We start from the raw sequence: 24878 nt of genomic DNA, 5'->3' as shown, positions 1-24878 counted from the left end.
CTTGACAGACACTGATAGCCATTGAGTATAGATATAATGTCCAGTTTCAAAAGGAAATGCCTCACTGATGAGATACAATAAATATTTTGTAATTCTGATGAAGAATCTGTGTATGAGAGTGAATCGGATCAATCAAAAAGTGAAGAGGAATATCTGAGGACAATGTTGCCCACCCCAACCTTGCAGGCAATGAGCATCCCTTCACCTTCCCAAGATGCTGGTGCTGCTGCCAATCTTGTAGAATTTAAGGGAGAAGAGATTGAAGTTGAGGAGGATGGTCCCCGCTGCTGGAGATCCTGTCACTTCACACCATCAGAGATAGACTTCAATGACACCCTGTCTGCGTACAAAGCACCCTGCCACCCCCAGAGACAGAGTGTTTTAAACTCTTCCTTGATGAGGAATTGGTGGAGAGTGTGGTGCAGGAAACCAACAGGTATGCCCATTTCATATTACAGAAAAACCCAAGGTTCTTCAAATGTATCAAAATTCAGAATGCCTTTAGCTTACTAAATATGCATATTTGTTTGCAGGTATTCCCATTAACTGAAAGAGAAGACTGCCCCTGGTGTAAAAGGGAAGCTCTCAAAATGGGTGAACACTACCATCAGTGAAATGTATACAGTGGCTTGCGAAAGTATTCACCTCCTTGGCATTTTTCCTATTTTGTAGCCTTACAACCTGGAATTAAAATGGATTTTTGGGGGGTTTGTATCATTTGATTTACACAACATGCCTACCACTTTGAAGATGCAAAATATTTTTTTGGGTGAAACAAACAAGAAATAAGACCAAAAAAAAGAAAACTTGAGTGTGCATAACTATTCACCCCCCCAAAGTCAATACTTTGTAGAGCCACCTTTTGCAGAAATTACAGCTGCAAGTCTGTTGGGGTATGTCTCTATAAGCTTGGCACATCTAGCCACTGGGATTTTTGCCCATTCTTCAAGGAAAAACTGCTCCAGCTCCTTCAAGTTGGATGGGTTCCACTGGTGTACAGCAATCTTTAAGTCATACCACAGTTTTTCAATTGGATTGAGGTCTGGGCTTTGACTAGGCTATTCCAAGACTTTTAAATGTTTCCCCTTAAACCACTCGAGTATTGCTTTAGCAGTATGCTTAGGGTCATTGTCCTGCTGGAAGGTGAACCTCCGTCCCAGTCTCAAATCTCTGGAAGACAGGTTTCCCTCAAGAATTTCCCTGTATTTAGCGCCATCCATCATTCCTTCAATTCTGACCAATTTCCCAGTCCATGCCGATGAAAAACATCCCCACAGCATGATGCAGGGATGGTGTTCTCAGGGTGATGAGAGGTGTTGGGTTTGCGCCAGACATAGCGTTTTCCTTGATAGCCAAAAAGCTCAATTTTAGTCTCATCTGACCAGAGTACCTTCTTCCATATGTTTGGGGAGTCTCCCACATGCCTTTTGGCGAACAGCAAACGTGTTTGCTTATTTTTTCTTTAAGCAATGGCTTTTTTCTGGCCACTCTTCCATAAAGCCCAGCTCTGTGGAGTGTACGGCTTAAAGTGGTCCTATGGACAGATACTCCAATCTCCGCTGTGGAGCTTTGCAGCTCCTTCAGGGTTATCTTTGGTGTCTTGGTTGCCTCTCTGATTAATGCCCTCCTTGCCTGGTCTGTGAGTTTTGGTGGGCAGCCCTCTCTTGGTAGGTTTGATGTGGTGCCATATTCTGGTGCTCCGTGGGATGTTCAAAGTTTCTGATATTTTTTTATAACCCAACCCAGATCTGTACTTCTCCACAACTTTGTCCCTGACCTGTTTGGAGAGCTTGCTTAGCGGTGTTGCAGACTCTGGGGCCTTTCAGAACAGGTGTATATATACTGAGATCATGTGACAGATCATGTGACACTTAGATTGCACACAGGTGGACTTTATTTAACTAATTATGTGACTTCTAAAGGTAGTTGGTTGCACCAGATCTTATTTAGGGGCTTCATAACAAAGGGGGTGAATACATATGCACGCACCACTTTTCCGTCATTACTTTTTTAGAATTTTTTGAAACAAGTTATTTTTTTCATTCCACATCAACAATTTGGACTATTTTGTGTATGTCCATTACATGAAATCAAAATAATAATCCATTTAAATTACAGGTTGTAATGCAACAAAATAGGAAAAACGCCAAGGGGGATGAATACTTTTGCAAGGCACTGTCCCTTCCTGGTCACGGTGCTGCTGATGGGGCTAGTGAAGAAGGACTCCATGAGGGACTACTGGACCACTGACCCCATGATGCAGACCCCTTTTTTCCCAACCCTTTTCTCCCAGAACCGCTTCATTGTCTTGCTGAGAGCACTCCACTTTGTGAACAACGCCACTGCCAACGTCGCCGAGCCCGTTCACAGAATTAGGAATGTCCTGGGCAGCTTGACCAGGGCATTTGGAAGATAATTTTTGCCTCACAAGGACATGTGCATTGATGAGTTTCTCATGGCTTGGAAAGGGAAGCTTGCATCCTATCAAAGCATCACAGATTTGGAGTCAAGTTCTTTGTTTTATGTGACTGTCTGACATGTACAGGACCTGATTATCTACACCGGCGTCACCACAGATATAACGCATGTTGAGGGTCTTGGCATATCTGGATCAGTGGTGATCACCATGCTGCAGCCTCTAGTGGAGTATAATGGCTGGAATGGAATAAATGGAACAGTATCAAACACATCAAACATATGGAAACCACGTTTGACTCCGTTCCATGTATTCCATTCCAGCCATTACACAGAGCCTGTCCTCCTATAGCTCCTCCCACCAGCCTCCACTGGCAGGCTTACCTCAGAAAGGGGCGCAATGTATTTGTGGACAACTGGTACATTATCTCTACTCTTTTCCAGTATCTTTTTGAGGGAGAACACAGGGGCCTTTGGCACAGTCAATATTCAAAAAGAAAATGAGCAAGGGGGAGGTGAAGTTCCAAATGAACGGGGAGATAATGACAGTGAAATGGCACGACAAACGCAATGTCCATGTTCTGTCCACTGTGCACACCTCCAAAATGTCGGACATAGGAAAACTGGACTATGTCACCATAGAGAGGAAAATGAAGCCAGACTGTGTCTTGGAGTACAACAAGAAGATGGGAGCAGTTGACAAAGTGGACATGCAGAACAATTTTGTTGAGTGTGCCAGAAAGTGTGTTCAGGAGGGTTTAGCCCCCTAATAGGTTAGACTAGAGCACTGCGGGCACAGCGTGTTCTGGAGGGTTTAGCCCCCTAATAGGTTAGACTGGAGATATGCGGGCACTATGTGCTTAGGAGGAATTAACCCCCCCTAATAGGTTAGATAAGTGTCTGTAGTCTATATGGTATTTGGAGAAATTGGCACATCCATATACTAGTATGTTTGGTTGTAGAAAAGTAGTCAATGCCGAAAGTCTCTGTCGTTTGGTAATACCTGATATATTAATACCCGGAGTGGGGTATAGGCGATTTCTGGCAGTAGTGTCTGTCAAGGATGAGACTGTCAGTAGGTGGAAATGTATACGGTAACTGTAGAAGAACTATGGCATTAAGAAGTTATTAGAAACCGATTGTGTCGATTGTGTATTAGAGCCATGAGTGAGGAAATCTAAAACACCCTAGACACCGTCGAGAGAGGTGCAGAAATAACCACCATTGAAATGGCATCCATGGTGTCTGACACTCCTGTAAAAGGGGGAATAGAAGAGGAAAACTATAGCAAAGCCATGGATGCGCTAAAAGAAGCGCACAAACACTGGCTCGAGTATGGGGAAAATTTAGCAAATTTGATCAAATTGGTCAGCATTTCCCTGCTGACGGAAAATTCCAATCAGATAAAGAACTCAGAGATGCTGTTGTGGCATGGCACAATTACCTCAATGAGAAATCGCAAGCTCAATATACAAGCGTTTTGATGTCGGCGTTTTATTAACAGAAAAGTAGAACCGATAAAGCTCAAATTAAAGATATGCAGGGTCATCTTGTCCAGGCGACTGGCAAGTATGAGGCAACTAGTAAAAAATTAGCAATAGCAAAAGGGCGGGCTCATAAATTGGATGAACAGAACCAGGACCTCGTGAGGGCTCTGGAAAATAATCAAAATCAAGTCCAACAACTTATGGCTACCCTCCAGCAGTATCAGAACACCTGTGGGGGGGTATATAGTCTCGCCACCTCCCCACCGTTCGCCCCAGGATATCATGTATACCAGGCTAAACAGGTCATGTCTCCGCTATATCCCTTTCTCATAGACGAAAAAGAGCATTACGGGTTGAGAGGCAGAAGAGGGACGTATCACCAGTCCAGACATAGTAGTCCTGGAAACCATAGAGAGGTGTGCCCGGTTTGTACTCATGCAGTTGCGATGACTTAATACCCCGGGCAGATACTCCCAGAGGGAGGGAACCCCATTCTGCCAGATGGCCAACCTATAACGACTCCAAATTCAACACCAACACCAGCCGCTGAGTATTGGTGAAATGCTTAGCATAATGAAAGAAGCGCCTGACCCGGTTAAAGAGGGTCAGGAATGTATTATGATTTATTATGATCATGTTGTCCGTTCCCTATTGCCAAGAGCAATGCTGGCACAATTAGTCGGAAACTACCATACTCCCGCCTGGTCGTCTGCTCGTCTGGCATGTGACCAAGCAACCTCGCAGGAACAAATTTAACTATTTGTGACAGCTACTGGAAATCTTTTGTTCCGCCCTCAGAGTCAAAATGAGGAGGTACGTGAGTATGTTGATAGGATGGAAGATGCGTTGCGCACTAATCTGGCACTAGCAGATCATTTTAATGAAGATGCGGTAATTTGTACCTCCGCTTTGATGGCAGGGTTGAAACCCACAGTCAAAACTGCTATTGCAAGGGTGGCCGCATTGAGAGCGGAATCTAATTCTGCTCACTTATCAGTGTGTGTAGTCGCTGCTAAACATACCCCAGGCACCAGTAATGAGTTCAAGAGTAAGAAAAATAAAATCAAGCGGAGAGGTAAATCTGACAACAAATACATTCGGCAGCGAAAAGCCACCGAACCTTGTCACCAATGCGGCGCATTTGGCCATTGGGTGAAAGACTGTACAGTGGTGCCTGAGCCCTCTGCGCCGGCTCATTCCGGGTTAAGTGCGGCTGTGCAGACATTTTCTTCACTGACTAGTGAGCAACAGCAAGTACTCCTGAAAGCGGCCACAGTTGGGAGTAACACATAGGGGAATGTGGCCTCTGAGCGGTCGTCAAATTGGCTAAATTTACGATAAAAAAGTATTACATTTAGCGGGGTAACAGGGACAGAATCTAAAGCTATGCAATTACTACCCATGCTGTTTACAATAGGTCCAGTAATAATACCGGGCTCATTCGTTATCGTAGCGGGGGTAGAACCGACTTTGCGAAATTCCAGGCCAATGGATTCTAAAAGGTAACAAATTACAATTGGCACGACCAAACACTCCTCGCAAGCTCAGAAAACCGTGGGGGGATTTTAATTTCGTGAGACATTTTATTCCGTCTTATTCTGAAATAGATTTACAGAATTGACAAAAGGGAGGAGGGGTCCTCATGAGAAATTAGAGTGTAATTAATATTGTGAAAATTAGTTTGTAGAGATAAAGAAACAATTGTTATTAGAGTGGAGTAATATTGTGAGTAATTGTTTGGAGAGTTAAAGAAACAATTGTAATTGTAGAGTTTAACAAAGAAATTGTGTCATTGGGGTTACCAAACCTAAAATTAACTTTTAAAATTTTGTTAAAGAGTAGATCTGTCTCGGTTTAGTGCATATTAATCTTTAAATAGTAGACATTAATGAGTGTGAAGCAAATAGTGAATATCCAACAGAGATTGATAGTATATACAGTAAACGTTGGGATGGATTAAAACACATTACATGTTACATTTTAGTCATTTAGCAGACGCTCTTATCCAGAGCGACTTACAGTTAGTACACAAATGATTAAAGAGTGGAGTGAGGACAGTGGCCTCCCTGTGAACAGAAGTCATCATGTTTTGTTTTGTCTGTAACTAAAACATTTTGTTACTGATTAAGATTTGGCAAAGTGAAAACTAACTCAATGTTTATTTTCTCTTCTAGGAGAGGATGGGGTGTCCCTATCTCTCCCTTTGAAATGTTTCCCGAGGCTGTTGCCTTGGGAGAGCAAATAGTGAAATTCTGCAGCTCTATTAAGTATAAAGGTACCCAGATCCGGCCGTAAAGAGAGCTCCCAATTAAGTAAGGCCTGTACATTTGTTTGTTTATGCCCTACACACATCAGCACACGTACACACAATCCACCTGTTATTAATATTTGTTTATGATGTTAATACAGTGTCTGATTTATTGTGTGGGGTCTTTTTATTAGTTTTAGTGGGTTCTTCACGGGTGAGAAAGGATGCACCGTAAAGGGCACATAAATGACATTTTTTGAAGTTTATTTTGTCAGAGTTTTGGTTGCACACATGTACAGTGGGGAAAAAAAGTATTTAGTCAGCCACCAATTGTGCAAGTTATCCCACTTAAAAAGATGAGAGAGGCCTGTAATTTTCATCATAGGTACACGTCAACTATGACAGACAAATTGAGAATTTTTTTCTCCAGAAAATCACATTGTAGGATTTTTTTATGCATTTATTTGCAAATGATGGTGGAAAATAAGTATTTGGTCACCTACAAACAAGCAAGATTTCTGGCTCTCACAGACCTGTAACTTCTTCTTTAAGAGGCTCCACTGTCCTCCGCTCGTTACCTGTATTAATGGCACCTGTTTGAACTTGTTATCAGTATAAAAGACACCTGTCCACAACCTCAAACAGTCACACTCCAAACTCCACTATGGCCAAGACCAAAGAGCTGTCAAAGGACACCAGAAACAAAATTGTAGACCTGCACCAGGCTGGGAAGACTGAATCTGCAATAGGTAAGCAGCTTGGTTTGAAGAAATCAACTGTGGGAGCAATTATTAGGAAATGGAAGACATACAAGACCACTGATAATCTCCCTCGATCTGGGGCTCCACGCAAGATCTCACCCCGTGGGGTCAAAATAATCACAAGAACGGTGAGCAAAAATCCCAGAACCACACGGGGGGACCTAGTGAATGACCTGCAGAGAGCTGGGACCAAAGTAACAAAGCCTACCATCAGTAACACACTACGCCGCCAGGGACTCAAATCCTGCAGTGCGAGACGTGTCCCCCCTGCTTAAGCCAGTACATGTCCAGGCCCGTCTGAAGTTTGCTAGAGTGCATTTGGATGATCCAGAAGAGGATTGGGAGAATGTCATATGGTCAGATGAAACCAAAATATAACTTTTTGGTAAAAACTCAACTCGTCGTGTTTGGAGGACAAAGAATGCTGAGTTGCATCCAAAGAACACCATACCTACTGTGAAGCATGGGGGTGGAAACATCATGCTTTGGGGCTGTTTTTCTGCAAAGGGACCAGGACGACTGATCCGTGTAAAGGAAAGAATGAATGGGGCCATGTATCGTGAGATTTTGAGTGAAAACCTCCTTCCATCAGCAAGGGCATTGAAGATGAAATGTGGCTGGGTGTTTCAGCATGACAATGATCCCAAACACACCGCCCGGGCAACGAAGGAGTGGCTTCGTAAGAAGCATTTCAAGGTCCTGGAGTGGCCTAGCCAGTCTCCAGATCTCAACCCCATAGACAATCTTTGGAGGGAGTTGAAAGTCTGTGTTGCCCAGCGACAGCCCCAAAACATCACTGCTCTAGAGGAGATCTGCATGGAGGAATGGGCCAAAATACCAGCAACAGTGTGTGAAAACCTTGAAGACTTACAGAAAACGTTTGAACTGTGTCATTGCCAACAAAGGGTATATAACAAAGTATTGAGAAACTTTTGTTATTGACCAAATACTTATTTTCCACCATAATTTGCAAATAAATTCATTAAAAATCCTAAAATGTGATTTTCTGGATTTTCTTTTCTCATTTTGTCTGTCATAGTTGACGTGTACCTATGATGAAAATTACAGGCCTCTCTCATCTTTTTAAGTGGGAGAACTTGCACAATTGGTGGCTGACTAAATACTTTTTTTCCCCACTGTAAATTCCCCTGATAAGAAATGTACTGAAAAACCCAATATAAATCTGGTACACAAAATGTTTGAAATGTCTTTAAATAATGTCTGAGGTACAGGGGAAGAAAAGGGAAAGACACACTCACTTAATGGGGTTGAATGAACTCTGACCTCTTCTGACTTTCTGGTGAGACCTGATCACCCACACTAGAAAGACTAGAGAGAGACATTGGGTGAGATTTAAATGGGCTATGTAAATACTAATGATTAGGAAGAAGATTATAATTTAACAATAGTCATATGTGTGATTCGGAACCACGAGAAGGACAGAGAGAGAGTGCTGCCCCTGAATGAGGGACACCTGTCTCTAGTCTATTTTACTATTCCTTGAATTACGTTATGGGATACAATTAAGTTGAGATTGGGTTATCAAGGGTTGTAATTTTAATTTTATCTGTTATTTTGATTTAACAGGCAATGTTGTTGATGTTTTTTGGACGCATGAATCACGATGTGAGTCATGTGTCCAAAGGGGGAATTACCAGTCCCCTTGGGCCCTTTGGTAAATATGCAAATTGATTTTCTTCAAGCCTGCCTGTAAAAGGAACAAATATATGTTGGTAATGGTTGACAGTTACTCCAAATGGATTGAGGTTTTCCACACCTCGAGTGATATGTGTATTGCTGTTGTTTTGTTTTGTTTGTTTTTGTCTTGCTTCAATAACAAATCTCATCAGATTGGGTCTGCTGTATGGTCGGGATGTCTCCCTAAGGGTTAGCTCTCTATCTCCCTGACCATGTAACTCTGCGGTGAGGTCGCCAATATGATAGGGGAGTATAAGCCAATTTGCTAAATGGTTTCAATAGTGTGTTGTTATTCTCTTTGAGATTTGTCTTAGAAATTTGTATTAAGAATATTGGGAATGTAATAATTTGTCATACAGTGAATAGTTTGTCTAGATTTCCTGAATCAGAAATGCCCTAAACTGTTGTTCTGGTCTGTCCCCTCTTGAGGTTATGGCGAAGGTGACCACAGATGGTATCTAGATGCATGAAAGGGATAATTCGACCGAGAACAGTGTGAGCCTCACCCCCCTCGGCTGAAGTTATGGCGTTCACTATGGCCCTGTCCTTCACCACTTCTACCTGAGACCTGAGTCTGAGTCAGCAACCGGTGTACAGCATCCAGTTGAAGCTATCAACTGCCTTGTTTCTCAGGAGTGCGTCATGAGTCCCGAGACCGTCCAAGTGGAGTGAGCATGGAGAGAGACCACATCTAAACTTCTCTCATGCTGCTGGTGTACTGGTTGGAAAATGGACAAGACAGAATGGACCATAAAGGATGGTGGTGGTGGCTTAGGTGAGAGATTCGTTCGCTAGGGAAAATCAGATTATTCTCCAGATATTGAAATCGGGACATTATCAAGGGCCATCCACTTTGACATGCATGAGTTATATGTGTTCCATTGGGAGGATGAACTGTAAAGTTATCTGAAGAAGAAAATGAAGAAAAGCCAGAAGAATGAGTGCCGGGAGGGAGGGGAGTGGTCAACCGTGCCTGTAATTGATTTAGGCTTGTCCAAAATTGTTCATGTGGGGTATCAGGTTGATTGTGGGGGTCTGCACACTGCGAAATGTATAGTATTTTAGACCAAAAATGCATTGAGATACCGATCTGTCATTATGGGGGCCGTGATGAGAAAGGTAAATGCTAGAAATATAAAGATAAATATACTGTATGTCAATGTACATTCTGCCATTGTTGGTGTGTGCTAAGTTGAGGACCTTAAATTCGTGTGATAGACTCAACGTGAAGCACTAGGGACGGTCATACCAAATTTGGGTTGGATAATTTATCAATAGTTCTAATTATGATTCGGAAAGGTGAGAAGGAGAGACAGAGCTGCCCGTAAACTGTGAGGAGAGCACAAAGTGAGGGGCGAGTACACTGCTCATCCTGCAGGTGTTTTTTGGAAACTAATTAAGTATTTGTGGGAATCCAGTATTTGTGGGAATCTAGGGAGGTTATTATTAGCTTGGGCTAACCACAATTGGGACATTGACAGTAGGGGCTTGGTGGTCCTTGCCCCAATCTCATTTTCATCAAGGGTGGTGTGAAAGTATTAAACGTATTTTCTCTCTTCCTTGTTCAAGTCAATATGTTGTCTAGGTGGTTAATGTGTTATGGGTTAGATTGAATGATTTATGTGCAAATGTTGCACCTCAGGTTTCCCACCCTATCTCACACGCGCAGTCCCTCAGACAGGCTAATACCAAAGCCTCTTTCAGATAATAATACATCTAATATAGATGATAATAATAATTATACAATTATTAATAATACTATAGATATTCGCTGCTACTACTATAAGAAGAAAGGATTTGTTTTATAAAGCCTCATATGAAGCAGACATTGCAGTCTTGATGGAGTGAGGGGTGCAGAGAATAGTGGCAAAATGCAACAATCAAATTCTAAAACAGCAGCATAGAATTCTGGTACTGCGTGCAAAAATAACTCACGCTGTAAGGGCTGTTATTAATATTTAGAACTTACGCGTCAAAAGGTTAATCCATTTTGAATTCAGGCTGTAACACAACAAAATGTGAAATAAGTCAAGAGATATGAATACTTTCTGAAGGCACTGTAGTTAAATCCTTTCTTCTCCCTCTCCCTCTCCCAAGCCAAACCCATCCCTCTCCGCCTCTCCACCTCCCCTTCCCTGTTTTATCCCACCTTTACCCCACCCAAGCCAAGATTGTCCCAATCTCCCATCCTTACCCACCCTTGCCAAGCTTGTCCCAACCTCCCATCCTTGCCCACCCAAGCTAAGCTTGTCCCAACCTCCCATCTTTTCCCACCCTCCCTACCTCTGACACACTTACACCCATACATCGACTTACTCATCAATTCTCATTCATTTCCCCCCAACATATACCCTATGCATCCATACACCAATTCTCTCCCACCATTCTACACATATTCATATTCACCATCCCTCACACTCCCATTCATATACACAATCACATACACATCTACACACACATCCATAGAACAGTTATTGACATACATTCTACATTTCCACCTTTGAATTGTATTTTCAGTGTCCATGTAGCCCATTGGCATCGGCTACTTCTATTGTTACTTTGGGGAAAGTAGAGTATAGATTGTATTGGGGGAAGGAGGAAAGGATATGGTCTCAACTTACGATAAGCTGGTCTTAGTAATCACTGTATGTAGCCTAGTGTGCTCATAGTTTTTTCCTATTTCGTCCTCTTCTCAGAGCAGGGGGCTCTCCTACTTCAACTGGGAAGGTTTCTAGGAACATTTCGTGTAGCTTGATTAGGGCTTCATTGGGGCTTGTGAATTCCATCCTTTGTGTTCCCTTCCCACAGCACTGCCGGGAAGCAGAGTTGAGACTTTTCCTCAAGTGACTATCTTATTGGAATGTATTCCTTGCGTCTCTCTCTCAGCTTAGCAGACAGGTGCTGGACGAATCGAATGGACTGACTGTGGATTTTGATCTCCTTTCCCCACTGTGCCCTCAGAATGTTTATTTTGGTCTGATAGTTCCACAGTTTGAAGGTTACCATGCGTGGGTATTTAACATTCTTCTGTTTCACGCCGATCCTATGGCATCCTTCAAGATCTTCTGGTGATATATCCACGTCAAGTTCCTCTGATATCAGTTTGACCACGTAGCTGGAAAGGTCTCCTTTTGCCTCGTCCTCTAGTAAGGACAATATTCTCATGTTGTTTTGTCTTATTCTGTTTTCTTAATGGTCCAATTCATCTTCTAAAGTTTGCAACTTTGTTTCCAAAAGGCATATTTTGTTATCTTGTTCGTTCATGCACACACCGTGTTTGTGCGTGTCTGACACGATAACCTCTTTATTTTCGAGCTAATCTACTTTTTAATAACATATTGTTGCAGTTTGTTTGTTTTGGTGTGCATTGAGAGCATTTTAGCTAAGTTTTCCTGGATCGCCTTTAACTGTTCATAACTCTCGTTTGTGCCTCCAAGTTGATCGTCTTTTCCTCTGAGGGAAGCCATGGCTTATTGGATTTGTGTCGTTGCGTCGCTTTACCAACTGATTGGTTCGCTATTGTACATTACTGATCACTCACACCCTCCCAGTTGCTTGTGGATATGTTGATTTATCAATTTTAGAGGCTTAATTTAAACGTTGTTGTCTGGTATCTACATACATTACATTCGGAAAGTATTCAGACTCCTTGACTTTTACATTACAGCCTTATTCTGAAATGGATTCAATAGTTTTTTCCCTCAGCAATCTGCACACAATACCCCATAATGACAAAGCAAAAACAGGTTTGTATACATTTTGAAAATGTTTTAAAACAAAAAAACTGAAATATTACATTTACATAAGTATTCAGACCCTTTACTCAGTACTTTGTTAAAGCACCATTGGCAGCGATTACAGCCTTGAGTCTTCTTGAGTATGACCCTACAAGGTTGGCACACCTATATTTGGGGAGTTTCTCCCATTATTCTCTGCAGATCCTCTCAAGCTCTGTCAGGTTGGATGGGAAGCGTCGCTGCACAGCCATTTTCAGGTCTCTCCAGAGATGTTTGATCGGGTTCAAGTCTGGGCTCTGGCTGTGCCACTCAAGGACATTCAGAGACTTGTCCCGAAGCCACTCCTGCGTTGTCTTGGCTGTGTGCTTAGGGTCATTGTCCTGTTGGAAGGTGAACCTTCGCCCCAGTTCAATCTTGGTTTCATCATACCGAAGAATCTTATTTCTCATGGTCTGAGAGTCTTTAGGTGCCTTTTTGGCAAACTCCAAGCGGGCTGTCATGTGCCATTTAATGAGGAGTGGCTTCCGTCTGGCCCCTCTACCATAAAGGCTTGATTGGTGGAGTGCTGCAGAGATGGTTGTCCTTCTGGAAGGTTCACCCATCTCCACAGAGGAACTCTCAAGCTCTGTCAGAGTGACCATTGGGTTCTTGGTCACCTCCCCTGACCAAGGCCCTTCTCCCCGATTGCTCAGTTTGGCCAGGCAGCCAGCTCTAGGAAGAGTCTAGGTGGTTCCAAACTTCTTCCATTTAAGAATGATGGAGGCCACTGTGTTCTTGGGGACCTTCAATGCTGCATAATTATTTTGGTACACTTCCCCAGATCGCTGCCTCGACTCAATCCAGTCTCGGAGCTCTACGTACAATTCCTTAAATCTGATAGCTTGGTTTTTGCTCTGACATGCACTGTCAACTGTGGGACCTTATATAGACAGGTGTGTGCCTTTCCAAATCATGTCCAATCAATTGAATTTAGCACAGGTGGACTCCAATCAAGTTGTAGAAACATCTCAAGGATGATCAATGGAAACAGGATGCACCTGAGCTCAATTTCAAGTCTCATAGCAAAGGGTCTGAATACTTATGTAAATAAGGTATTTCTGTTTTTTGCAAACATTTCTAAAAACCTGTTTTCGCTTTGTGATTATGGGGTATTGTGCGTAGATTGACGAGGAATATGTGTTATTTAATCCATTTTAGAATAAGGCTGTAACATAAAAAATGTGGAAAAAGTCAAGGGGTCTGAATATTTTTATTTATTTATTTTTTGTCATTTATCAGACGCTCTTATCCAGAGCGACTTACATGAGCAATTAGGGTTAAGTGCCTTGCTCAAGGGCACATCGACAGATTTTTCACCTAGTTGGCTCGGGGATTAGAACCAGCGACCTTTCGGTTACTGGCACAACACTCTTAACCACTAAGCTACCTGCACTGTATAACTTTCCGAATGCATCTAACTTTCTCACTCATCATTATTAACGATTCATTCATGATTATCCGTAATCATGGTAGTATCCACATTAATGTAGAAGTGTTCAACAACATATTCTTATTTATAATAAAAGTGACTCCAAAATGACACAATACATTATTTCCCATTCATTTCTATTGGGCACAACATAATTCCGAAACACAACCGAAAAACAACCAAAACAGACTGCAAATGCATCCAACAAGTTTGTAGAGTCACAAGTTTGATGTAGTCATTGCATGCTAGGAATATGGGACCAAAAACTAAACTTTTATACACTATAAATGAATTTGTCCAAATACTCACAACACCTTCAAATGGGGGTACTAGATACATAAAGTGCTGTCACACCCTGATCTTTTTCACTTGCCTTCGTGATTGTCTCCACCCTCCTCCAGGTGGCGCCCATCTTCCCCATTATCACCAGCGTATTTATACCTGGGTTCTCTGTTTGTCTGTTGCCAGTTCGTTTTGTTTCGTCAAGCCTACCAGTGTTTTTCCCCTTGCTCCTGTCTTTCTCAAGTTCCTGTTTTCTAGTTTTCCCGGTTTTGACCATTCTGCCTGCCCTGACCCTGAGCCTACCTGCCGTTCTGTACCTTGTCACACCACCATGGATTATTGACCTCTGCCTGCCCTGACCATGAGACTGCCTGCCGTTCTGTACCTTCTGGACTCTGATCTTGATTACTGACCTCTGCCTGCCCTTGACCTGTCGTTTGCCTGCCCCTTGTTTTTGTAATAAACTTTTGTTACTTCGACACTGTCTGCATCTGGTTCTTCTCCTGAAACGTGATAGTACGAACTGGCCATGACTGACCCAGCAGACTCGGACCAGCTCCGCAACGCCATCTCCTCCCAAGGAGCCACCATTGGTAGGCACAAGGAGTTGCTGCGTGGTCTCATGGAAGGGTTCCAGACCTTGGCCGAACGCCATGACCGAGTGTTTAACACATTGCTGGAGGAATTCCGCGGGTTGTCTGTTAGGCAGCCTACAACCCCGCTTACCTCCCCCGGAACGCTTCGCTGGAGAGTCGGGAACCTGTAGGGCTTTTCTCGCTCAGTGTTCGCTCATCATCGAGCTGCAGCCCTCCTCCTTCCGACGGACTGCTCTAAGATAGCGTACCTCATCACACTGATGTCCGGGAGGGCTCTCGCCTGGGCTACGGCAGTGTGGGAACAACAGTCGGCCGTATGCTTCAGTCTGGAAGAGTTCATACAGGAGGTGAAGAAGGTTTTCGATGTTCCATTGTTCGGGAGAGAGGCTGCCCGGAAGTTACTCCAACTTCGGCAAGAATCCCGCAGTGTGGCAGACCATGCAGTGGATTTCTGCACGTTGGCAGGTGAGTGTGCCTAGAACCCGGAAGCACTGTTCGACACGTTCCTGCACAGAGTATCGGAGGAAGTAAAGGACGAGCTTGCATTCCGGGAACTAACGACGGATAGACTCGCTCATCACCTTGACCATTCGGATCGATTGGCGACTACGGGAACAAAGGAAGGAGAGGAAGTCCGATTCCACTCGCCCGCCCAAGGATTCCACCTCGCCTCCGAGGCATCCCGGAAGTCCCAGACGGCTCTGTTGCCGAGAGAACCAGAGGCTACCCGAGTTCCCCAGAGAGTCTCCGAAGTCTGCCGATTCACCTCTTCCCGAGCCGATGCAACTGGGCAGAGCTAGGCTGTCTCCAGCTGAACGGCAATACAGGCTTCACATGAAGAGTTGCCTGTATTGAGGGACTACTGGTCAGTTTGTGTCCACCTGTCCACTAAAATACCAGGAGCACCGGAAGGAGCGAGTACTCTGGTGGGCCATACGGATAACTTTTCCTCTCCCCTTAATCACACCCCCTTTCATGACATCTTGCTGTGGGGGAACCAGTCAAAATCTCTCTGTGTACTCATCGACTCTGGGGCCGATGAGAGCTTTATGGACGCTACCCTTTAATGGGCATCCCCACTCAGCCCCTCTCCATTCCCATGGACGTTAGAGCGCTGGGCGGGCGGGCGTTCTATAGGCCAGGTCACCCACAATACCACCCCATCAACCTACGAGTATCAGGGAACCACAGCGAGATTATCCAATTCCTGCTAATTAAGTCTCCTCAGGTATCCGTGGTATTGGGTTTCTCTTGGCTCCAGCGACACAACCCCTTTATTGACTGGTCTACTGGTGCCATCATGGGCTGGAGCCCGTTCTGTCATGCTCAATAACCTGAAGTCAGCGCAACCTGCCCCGGGACATCTTCCTGGGGGCTCGGAAGTTGCCTCGGACCTCTGCGCCATTCCCGCAGAGTACCAGGACCTCCGGGAGGTGTTCAGTAAGGCCTGGGCCACTTCACTTCCACTCACCGACCCTACGACTGCGGAGTCAACCTTCTTCCAGGCACCACTCCACCCCGGGGATGACTGTACTCGCTGTCGGGTCCGGAGACCAAAGCTATGGAGACCTACATTGAGGACTCCCTAGCTGCCGGGTTCATCCGTCCTTCTGCCTCCTACGCCTGGCGCAGGGTTTTGTCCTTCTTCTCCACAAAGAAGAACCCTGCGCCAGGCGGGGGAGGCAGAAGGACGGATAACCCGGCATCGACTACCGGAGCCTCAACGACATCACGGTGAAGAAACGCTACCCGCTACCACTCATCTCCTCAAACTTCGAGCCGCTCCAGTGGGCCAACGTGTTCTCCAAGCTGGACCTACGGAACACCTACCACCTGGTGCGGATACGGGAGGGGGACGAGTGGAAGACTGCCTTCAACACGGCCAGCGGTCACTACGAGTATCGTCTCGGGCAGAAGGTATGGCTGTCCACCCGAGATCTGCCCCTCCGGGTGGAGTCCCGCAAACTTTCCCCCCGGTTTATCGGCCCTTTCCCCATCTCCAAGATAATTAGCCCCTCTGCTGTTCGTCTTCTGTTGCCCCGTACCCTCTGTATACATCCCACTTTTCATGTGTCTAGGATCAAACCCATGTCTCACAGCCCTTTGTCTCCTGTTTCGTCAAGCCTACCAGCGTTTTTTCCCCTTGCTCAAGTTCCTGTTTTTTAGTTTTCCTGGTTTTGACCATTCTGCCTGCCCTGACCCTGCCTGACATTCTGTACCTTGTCACACCACCCTGGATTATTGACCTCTGCCTGCCCTGACCCTGAGACTGCCTGCCGTTCTGTACCTTTTGGACTCTGATCTGGATTACTGACTTCTGCCTGTCCTTGACCTGTCGTTTACCCGCCCCCTGTTTTTGTAATAAACTTTTGTTACTTCGACACTGTCTGCATCTGGGTCTTCTCCTGAAACGTGATTTGTGCATTCACTTCTAAACGGTAAAACAGGTGTATGAACATACCCTCAAATAAAAGGTGACATTCTGTACTGTCGCCTCATACAGTATACAACATTTGATCTCAAATCCAAAATGCTAGAGTATAGAGCCAAATTAACAGTTTTAGCAAAAATGTCCAAATAAATACGTAGTGGAGTGTACATAGAGGAGTATGGCTCTGGGCTAGCCCATAGTGAGACTGATACCTACTTAAAGAACTGCTGGCTGGCGGTGGAGGAGTGTGAGCTGGTGTTCGGGGTTACGTGATCGGTGCAGTTGGGGGTGTTCCATGTGTTGTTGCAGCTCTGCCAGGGCAGCGGGCTCTGGAAGGAGCTGAACAGGTAGTACAGACCCCATGTGATGATGATGTTGTAGTAAGTAGACATGATGAAGGAGATGGCCACGGTCGCAAGGCCCACTCCTTAGGGACGGGCAAATAACATTGTCACTTTTGTCATTTACAACTTACCTGAATCTTAAAATACTTAGTTAGTTACAACCTTATGCATAGACTAGAGTTATAACTGAACTGCAGGGAAGAGGAAAGCCTGATTTATGGTCATCCTTTCCTCCACTAGTGAGTCAGCAAAATGTTTATGACCCTGTTGGACACCAGCACCATTTCATAGGTTTAAATTTGACTGACGGTTTTAGTTTGACTATGCTATTTTTAGTTTGACTATGTAAAAACTCTACACTAAAATGATGCTCCAGTAGTGGGGGGGAACAGATACTGCACGCTTCAGTACCTTTGAGCAGCGGGCAGGCTTTAGCCAGGGCATGAACAGGCCCTCTCCTCATGTACTGTCCCAGAATCAGCTCCATGTAGAGCAGAGGAATCCCCATCACCAGCAGCATCAGCAGGTAGGGAATCAGGAATGCACCTGAACAGGACATAAAGCAGCAATATATCAACAACACAGTGACTCAAGTGGGACTGAAGTGTGTTGTAATTGCCTAGAGGGAGAGGATAGAGGGTGCATGTTTGAGTATGATTGGTTTGTTTTACAACTACTGATCTCTACCTCAGAACTCTTCAGATAAAATAAAAAAAGTACATATTTTATTTTACCCCCTTTTTCTCCCCAATTTTATGATTTCCAATTGCGATCCAATTACGATCTTGTCTCATCGCTGCAACTCCCCAACGGGCTCGGGAGAGGCGAAGATCGAGTCATACGTCCTCCAAAACATGACCCGCCAAGCCACGCTTCTTAACACTCGCTCGTTTAACCTGGAAGCCAGCTGCACCAATGTGTCGGAGGAAATTACATTCAACTGACGACCGAAATCAGCTTGCAGGCGCCCGGCAGGCCACAAGGAGTCGCTAGAGCGCGATGAGCCAAGTAAAGCCCCCTCGGCCAAACCCTCCCCTAACCCGGACGACGCTGGGCTAATTGTACGCAGCCCTATGGGACTCCCAGTCACGGCCGGTTGCGACACAGCCTGGGATCGAACCCCAGGCTGTAGTCATGCCGCAACACTGCGATGCAGTGCTTTAGACTGCTGCGCCACCCGGGAAGCCACATTATTTTATTTTAAACAAACATTTTAACATATATTGTGGGGAGAACAAGTATTTGATTCACTGCTGATTTTGCAGGTTTTCCTACTTACAAAGCATGTAGAGGTCTGTAATTTTAATGGTAGGTTTATTTGAACAGTGAGAGACAGAATAACAAAAAAAAAAATCCAGAAAAACGCATGTCAAAAATCCAGAAAATCACATTGTATGATTTTTAAGTAATTAATTTGCATTTTATTGCATGACATAAGTACAGTGAGGGGAAAAAGTATTTGATCCCCTGCTGATTTTGTACGTTTGCCCACTGACAAAGACATGATCAGTCTATAATTTTAATGGTAGGTTTATTTGAACAGTGAGAGACAGAATAACAACAAAAAAATCCAGAAAAACGCATGTCAAAAATGTTATATATTGATTTGCATTTTAATGAGGGAAATAAGTATTTGACACCCTCCCAATCAGAAAGATTTCTGGCTCCCAGGTGTCTTTTATACAGGTAATGATCTGAGATTAGGAGCACACTCTTAAAGGGAGTGCTCCTAATCTCAGTTTGTTACCTGTATAAAAGACACCTGTCCACAGAAGCAATCAATCAGATTCCAAACTCTCCATCATGGCCAAGACCAAAGAGCTCTCCAGGGATGTCAGGGACAAGATTGTAGACCTACACAAGGCTGGAATGGGCTACAAGACCATCGCCAAGCAGCTTGGTGAGAAGGTGACAACAGTTGGTGCGATTATTCGCAAATGGAAGAAACACAAAAGAACTGTCAATCTCCCTCGGCCTGGGGCTCCATGCAAGATCTCACCTCGTGGAGTTGCAATGATCATGAGAACGGTGAGGAATCAGCCCAGAACTACACGGGAGGATCTTGTCAATGATCTCAAGGCAGCTGGGACCATAGTCACAAAGAAAACAATTGGTAACACACTACGCCGTGAAGGACTGAAATCCTGCAGCGCCCGCAAGGTCCCCCTGCTCAAGAAAGCACATATACAGGCCCGTCTGAAGTTTGCCAATGAACATCTGAATGATTCAGAGGAGAACTGGCTCTGTCGTTCAGGATTATCCAGGCTCTGTCGTAGCCGGCCGCGACTGGGAGACCCATGGGGCGGCGCACAATTGGCCCAGCATCGTCCAGGGTAGGGGAAGGAATGGCCGGCAGGGATGTAGCTCAGTTGGTAGAGCATGGCGTTTGCAACGCCAGGGTTGTGGGTTTGATTCCCACGGGGGGCCAGTATGAAAAGAAAATACAAAAAATAATGTATGCACTCACTAACTGTAAGTCGCTCTGGATAAGAGTGTCTGCTAAATGACTAAAATGTAAATGTAAATGTAACTGGGTGAAAGTGTTGTGGTCAGATGAGACCAAAATCGAGCTCTTTGCCATCAACTCAACTCGCCGTGTTTGGAGGAGGTGTTTTTCTGCTAAGGGGACAGGACAACTTCACCGCATCAAAGGGACGATGGACGGGCCATGTACCGTCAAATCTTGGGTGAGAACCTCCTTCCCTCAGCCAGGGCATTGAAAATGGGTCGTGGATGGGTATTCCAGCATGACAATGACCCAAAACACACGGCCAAGGCAACAAAGGAGTGGCTCAAGAAGAAGCACATTAAGGTCCTGGAGTGGCCTAGCCAGTCTCCAGACCTTAATCCCATAGAAAATCTGTGGAGGGAGCTGAAGGTTCGAGTTGCCAAACGTCAGCCTCGAAACCTTAATGACTTGGAGAAGATCTGCAAAGAGGAGTGGAACAAAATCCCTCCTGAGAGTGTGTGCAAACCTGGTGGCCAACTACAAGAAACGTCTGACCTCTGTGATTGCCAACAAGGGTTTTGCCACCAAGTACTAAGTCATGTTTTGCAGAGGGGTCAAATACTTATTTCCCTCATTAAAATGCAAATCAATTTATAACATTTTTGACATGCATTTTTCTGGATTTTTTTGTTGTTATTCTGTCTCTCACTGTTCAAATAAACCTACCATTAAAATTATAGACTGATCATGTCTTTGTCAGTGGGCAAACGTACAAAATCAGCAGGGGATCAAATACTTTTTTCCCCTCACTTTATTTGATCACCTACCAACCAGTAAGAATTCCGGCTCTCACAGACCTGTTAGTTTTTCTTTAAGAAGCCCTCCTGTTCTCCACTTATTACCTGTATTAACTGCACCTGTTTGAACTCGTTACCTGTATAAAAGACACCTGTCCACACACTCAATCAAACAGACCCCAACCTCTCCACAATGGCCAAGACCAGAGAGCTGTGTAAGGACATCAGGGATAAAATTGTAGACCTGCACAAGGCTGGGATGGGCTACAGGACAATAGGCAAGCAGCTTGGTGAGAAGGCAACAACTGTTGGCGCAATTATTAGAAAATGGAAGAAGTTCAAGATGACGGTCAATCACCTTCAGTCTGGGGCTCCATGCAAGATCTCACCTCGTAGGGCATCAATGATCATGAGGAAGGTGAGGGATCAGCCCAGAACTACACGGCAGGACCTGTTCAATGACCTAAAGAGAGCTGGGACCACAGTCTTAAAGAAAACCATTAGAAACACTACGCCATCATGGATTAAAATCCTGCAGCGTACGCAAGGTCCCCCTGCTCAAGCCAGCGCATGTCCAGGCCCGTCTGAAGTTTGCCAATGACCATCTGGATGATCCAGAGGAGGAATGGGAGAAGGTCATGTGGTCTGATGAGAAAAAAAATAGAGCTTTTTGGTCTAAACTCCACTCGCCTTGTTTGGAGGAAGAAGAAGGATGAGTACAACCCCAAGAACACCATCCCAACCGTGAAGCATGGAGGTGGAAACATCATTCTTTGGGGATTCTTTTCTGCAAAGGGGACAGGACGACTGCACCGTATTGAGGGGAGGATGGATGGGGCCATGTATCGCGAGATCTTGGCCAACAACCTCCTTCTCTCAGTAAGAGCATTGAAGATGGGTCGTGGCTGGGTCTTCCAACATGACAACGACCCGAAACACACAGCCAGGGCAACTAAGGAGTGGCTCCGTAAGAAGCATCTCAAGGTCCTTGAGTGGCCTAGCCAGTCTCCAAACCTGAACCCAATAGAACATCTTTGGAGGGAGCTGAAAGTCCGTATTGCCCAGCGACAGCCCCGAAACCTGAAGGATCTGGAGAAGGTCTGTATGGAGGAGTGGGCCAAAATCCCTGCTGCAGTGTGCAAACCTGGTCAAGACCTACAGGAAACATATGATCTCTGTAATTGCAAACAAAGGTTTCTGTACCAAATATTAAGTTCTGCTTTTCTGATGTATCAAATAATTATGTCATGCAATAAAATGCAAATTAATTACTTAAAAAATCATACAATGTGATTTTCTGGATTTTTGTTTTAGATTCCGTCTCTCACAGTTGAAGTGTACCTATGATAAAAATGACAGACCTCTACATGCTTTGTAAGTAGGAAAACCTGCAAAATCGGCAGTGTATCAAATACTTGTTCTCCCCACTGTACCCTTCTCATCATTGAAAACAGGGAGACATGGAAATGTTTTGACTAGCGTGTCAATGTGCCACCAAGTTATATTTTCACAGCAAGTTTAACAATGCCATGTGTTGTTGAGTCAGTGGTGCATATCTGACCAGGTCTAATCTTTAATAAAGTCATTCACCCCCCCATCCAAACTCATTGCCTCTCACGTGCAGGAATTAACTGTGCTTTTTAACCTCCAGACGAGGAGTTAGGTTGTGTTTTTGCAGCTTTATAAAGAAATAATTGCTTGTTAGGTTCTCAGGGTTTAAGGTCATTTTAATTTAAACATTACATGTTGTTGTTATGCCATTCTGAATTAATTCTGATCATTGGACAAAATGTAATACCTGGTAAAATTCTTAATTCTCTCTCTATAATAACAAAAATTCTATAAAATCGTATTCATAACCAATGACAGTGACAAGTGGCATGTCATTATGGCATTATTCAAGTATCTCAGTATAAAATGTGGTGCATCATCATCATCATATGCCATAGTACAAAACTCTACTCTAAGATTATGCTTTCCTCCACGGTACTAACCATTAATATCACCCTGACATTTTCTATCAACATGACAAGAGAAAACATGCTATCATATACCCAGACAAATGTAAAACTTTCATTCACAACCATATGTATTCTCAACAATATAAATTAATAAGGTGTAAGTCTGGTTATGCTATATAGTCATTGGGTTTTAGTCTTTTATCAGGGCTGACTTATCGGAAATGTCCTCTCACCTCCTCCACTCCTGTAACACAGATAAGGGAACCGCCATACGTTCCCCAGCCCCACAGCACAGCCGATCCCAGCCAGGGTGAACTCTATCTGCCTACTCCATGTGGGCCTGCCTGGCTCCTGATCCATCTTGCCTTGGTCCAGCTCCATCTCCAAGGTTGGGTCTTTCTGTCTGTGTCTTCTCTGTGACTTGACCCAAACGTCATGGGAGACTTGGTTTGAATATAAATGAAAGACAGTCACATAATCATCTTTTATTACGCATTAATGATTAGCTGAGTGCAAAGGAACTACTGTAAGATAAAACACATATTACACAATGTTTCCCTGCAGTGCCATTCAAATAGTTCAACATGCCAAGTGAATTTCCACTGAGAACATTGTGAGTGTACATATTGTATAAAGAAATGCCCCTCTTAGGAAGCTCATTTTAATCATTGTGGGTCAGTATGTACTTGTGTTTTAGAAGGTTCCATGGAATGCAGTCCAAACATGTAGTGACCTTCTACTGAACATTGTAGTATACATGGAACCAACAGGCTTTGTCATTTTATATTTATAGTACAGATATAACTCTACTAGAGTGGTAATAGTAAACCTATGATATTTATCTCTACAAGAATGCAAGCTTGTCCTTCAAAAGGTCCATTACTGGGGTCGTTGCTGGGGTCGTTGGTAGGCAATTTGTTTCTGATAACTGCAGTAAACAATATGGTTCTCTGATAACAAATGTCAACCATGACTCTGCGTTTCCTGTGTCATTATTATGCGAGAGGGGGAGAGCATGTCATTGTGGAAGACATGAGAGGTGTGGGATAGTTTGAGGATACATTGCATAATGCTAGAAGACAAGGTGTCAACATCTCTATAGCCTACATATAACAGCCTACAGTGCATTCAGAGAGTATTAAGACCCCTTGACTTTTTCCAAATTTTGTTACGTTACAGCCTTATTCTAAAATTGATTAAATTATATATTTTCTCTCATCAATCTACACAATACCCCATAATGACAAAGCAAAAACAGGTTTAGACATTTTTGCAAATGTATTATAAATAAAAAACTGAAATACCTTATTTACATAAGTATTCAGACCCTTTGCTATGAGACTCGAAATTGAGCTCAGTTGCATCCTGTTTCCATTGATCATCCTTGAGATGTTTCTACAACATGATTGGAGTCCACCTGTGCTAAATTCAATTGATTGGACATGATTTGGAAAGGCACACACCTGTCTATATAAGGTCCCACAGTTGACAGTGCATGTCAGAGCAAAAACCAAGCCATGAGGTCAAAGGAATTGTCCGTAGAGCGCCGAGACAGGATTGTGTCGAGGCTCAGATCTGGGGAAGGGTACCAAAACATTTCTGCAGCATTGGCGGTCCCCAAGAACACTGAGCAATCGGGGGAGAAGGGCCTTGGTCAGGGAGGTGACCAAGAACCCGATGGTCACTCTGACAGAGCTCCAGAGCTCCTCTGTGGAGATGGGAGAACCTTCCAGAAGGACAACCATCTCTGCAGCACTCCACCAATCAGGCCTTTATGGTAGAGTGGCCAGACGGAAGCTACTCCTCAGTAAAAGGCACATGACAGCCCGTTAAGAATTTGAATGCCAAGCGTCACGTCTGGAGGAAACCTGGCACCGTCCTTACGGTGAAGCATGGTGGTGGCAGCATCATGCTGTGGGAATGTTTTTCAGTGGCAGGGACTGGGAGACTAGTCTGGATCGAGAGAAAGATGAACGGAGCAAAGTACAGAGAGATCCTTGATGAAAACCTGCTCCAGAGTGCTCAGGAGCTCAGACTGGGGCGAAGGTTCACCTTCCAACAGGACAACGACCCTAAGCACACAGCCAAGACAACGCAGGAGTGGCTTCGGGACAAGTCTCTGAATGTCCTTGAGTGGCCCAGCCAGAGCCCTGACTTGAACCCAATCGAACATGTCTGGAGAGACCTGAAAATAGCTGTGCAGC

The 24878-nt window shown here is 44.4% G+C and overlaps 1 protein-coding gene across 1 annotated transcript in view; it reads right to left on the bottom strand.

The window, feature by feature from the left end:
- The window catches only part of si:ch211-283g2.1 (sodium- and chloride-dependent GABA transporter ine), a 44179-nt gene extending 21023 nt beyond the window's left edge, over positions 1–23156 (bottom strand). The window contains exons 1-3 of the mRNA XM_041886932.1: positions 22908–23156; positions 17879–18013; positions 17340–17550 (exon numbers count right to left, since the gene is read on the bottom strand). Of these exons, the coding sequence (XP_041742866.1) occupies positions 17340–17550; positions 17879–18013; positions 22908–23055 (494 nt within the window). The 5' untranslated portion in view covers positions 23056–23156. The remainder of the gene's footprint in view (positions 1–17339; positions 17551–17878; positions 18014–22907) is intronic.
- Between the last annotated feature and the right edge of the window lie 1722 nt (positions 23157–24878).

The sequence above is a fragment of the Coregonus clupeaformis genome, chromosome 9 (genome assembly GCF_020615455.1).
Source record: "Coregonus clupeaformis isolate EN_2021a chromosome 9, ASM2061545v1, whole genome shotgun sequence".
In the NCBI taxonomy this organism is placed as follows: domain Eukaryota; kingdom Metazoa; phylum Chordata; class Actinopteri; order Salmoniformes; family Salmonidae; genus Coregonus; species Coregonus clupeaformis.
This window is presented reverse-complemented; position numbering and strand designations above follow the sequence as displayed.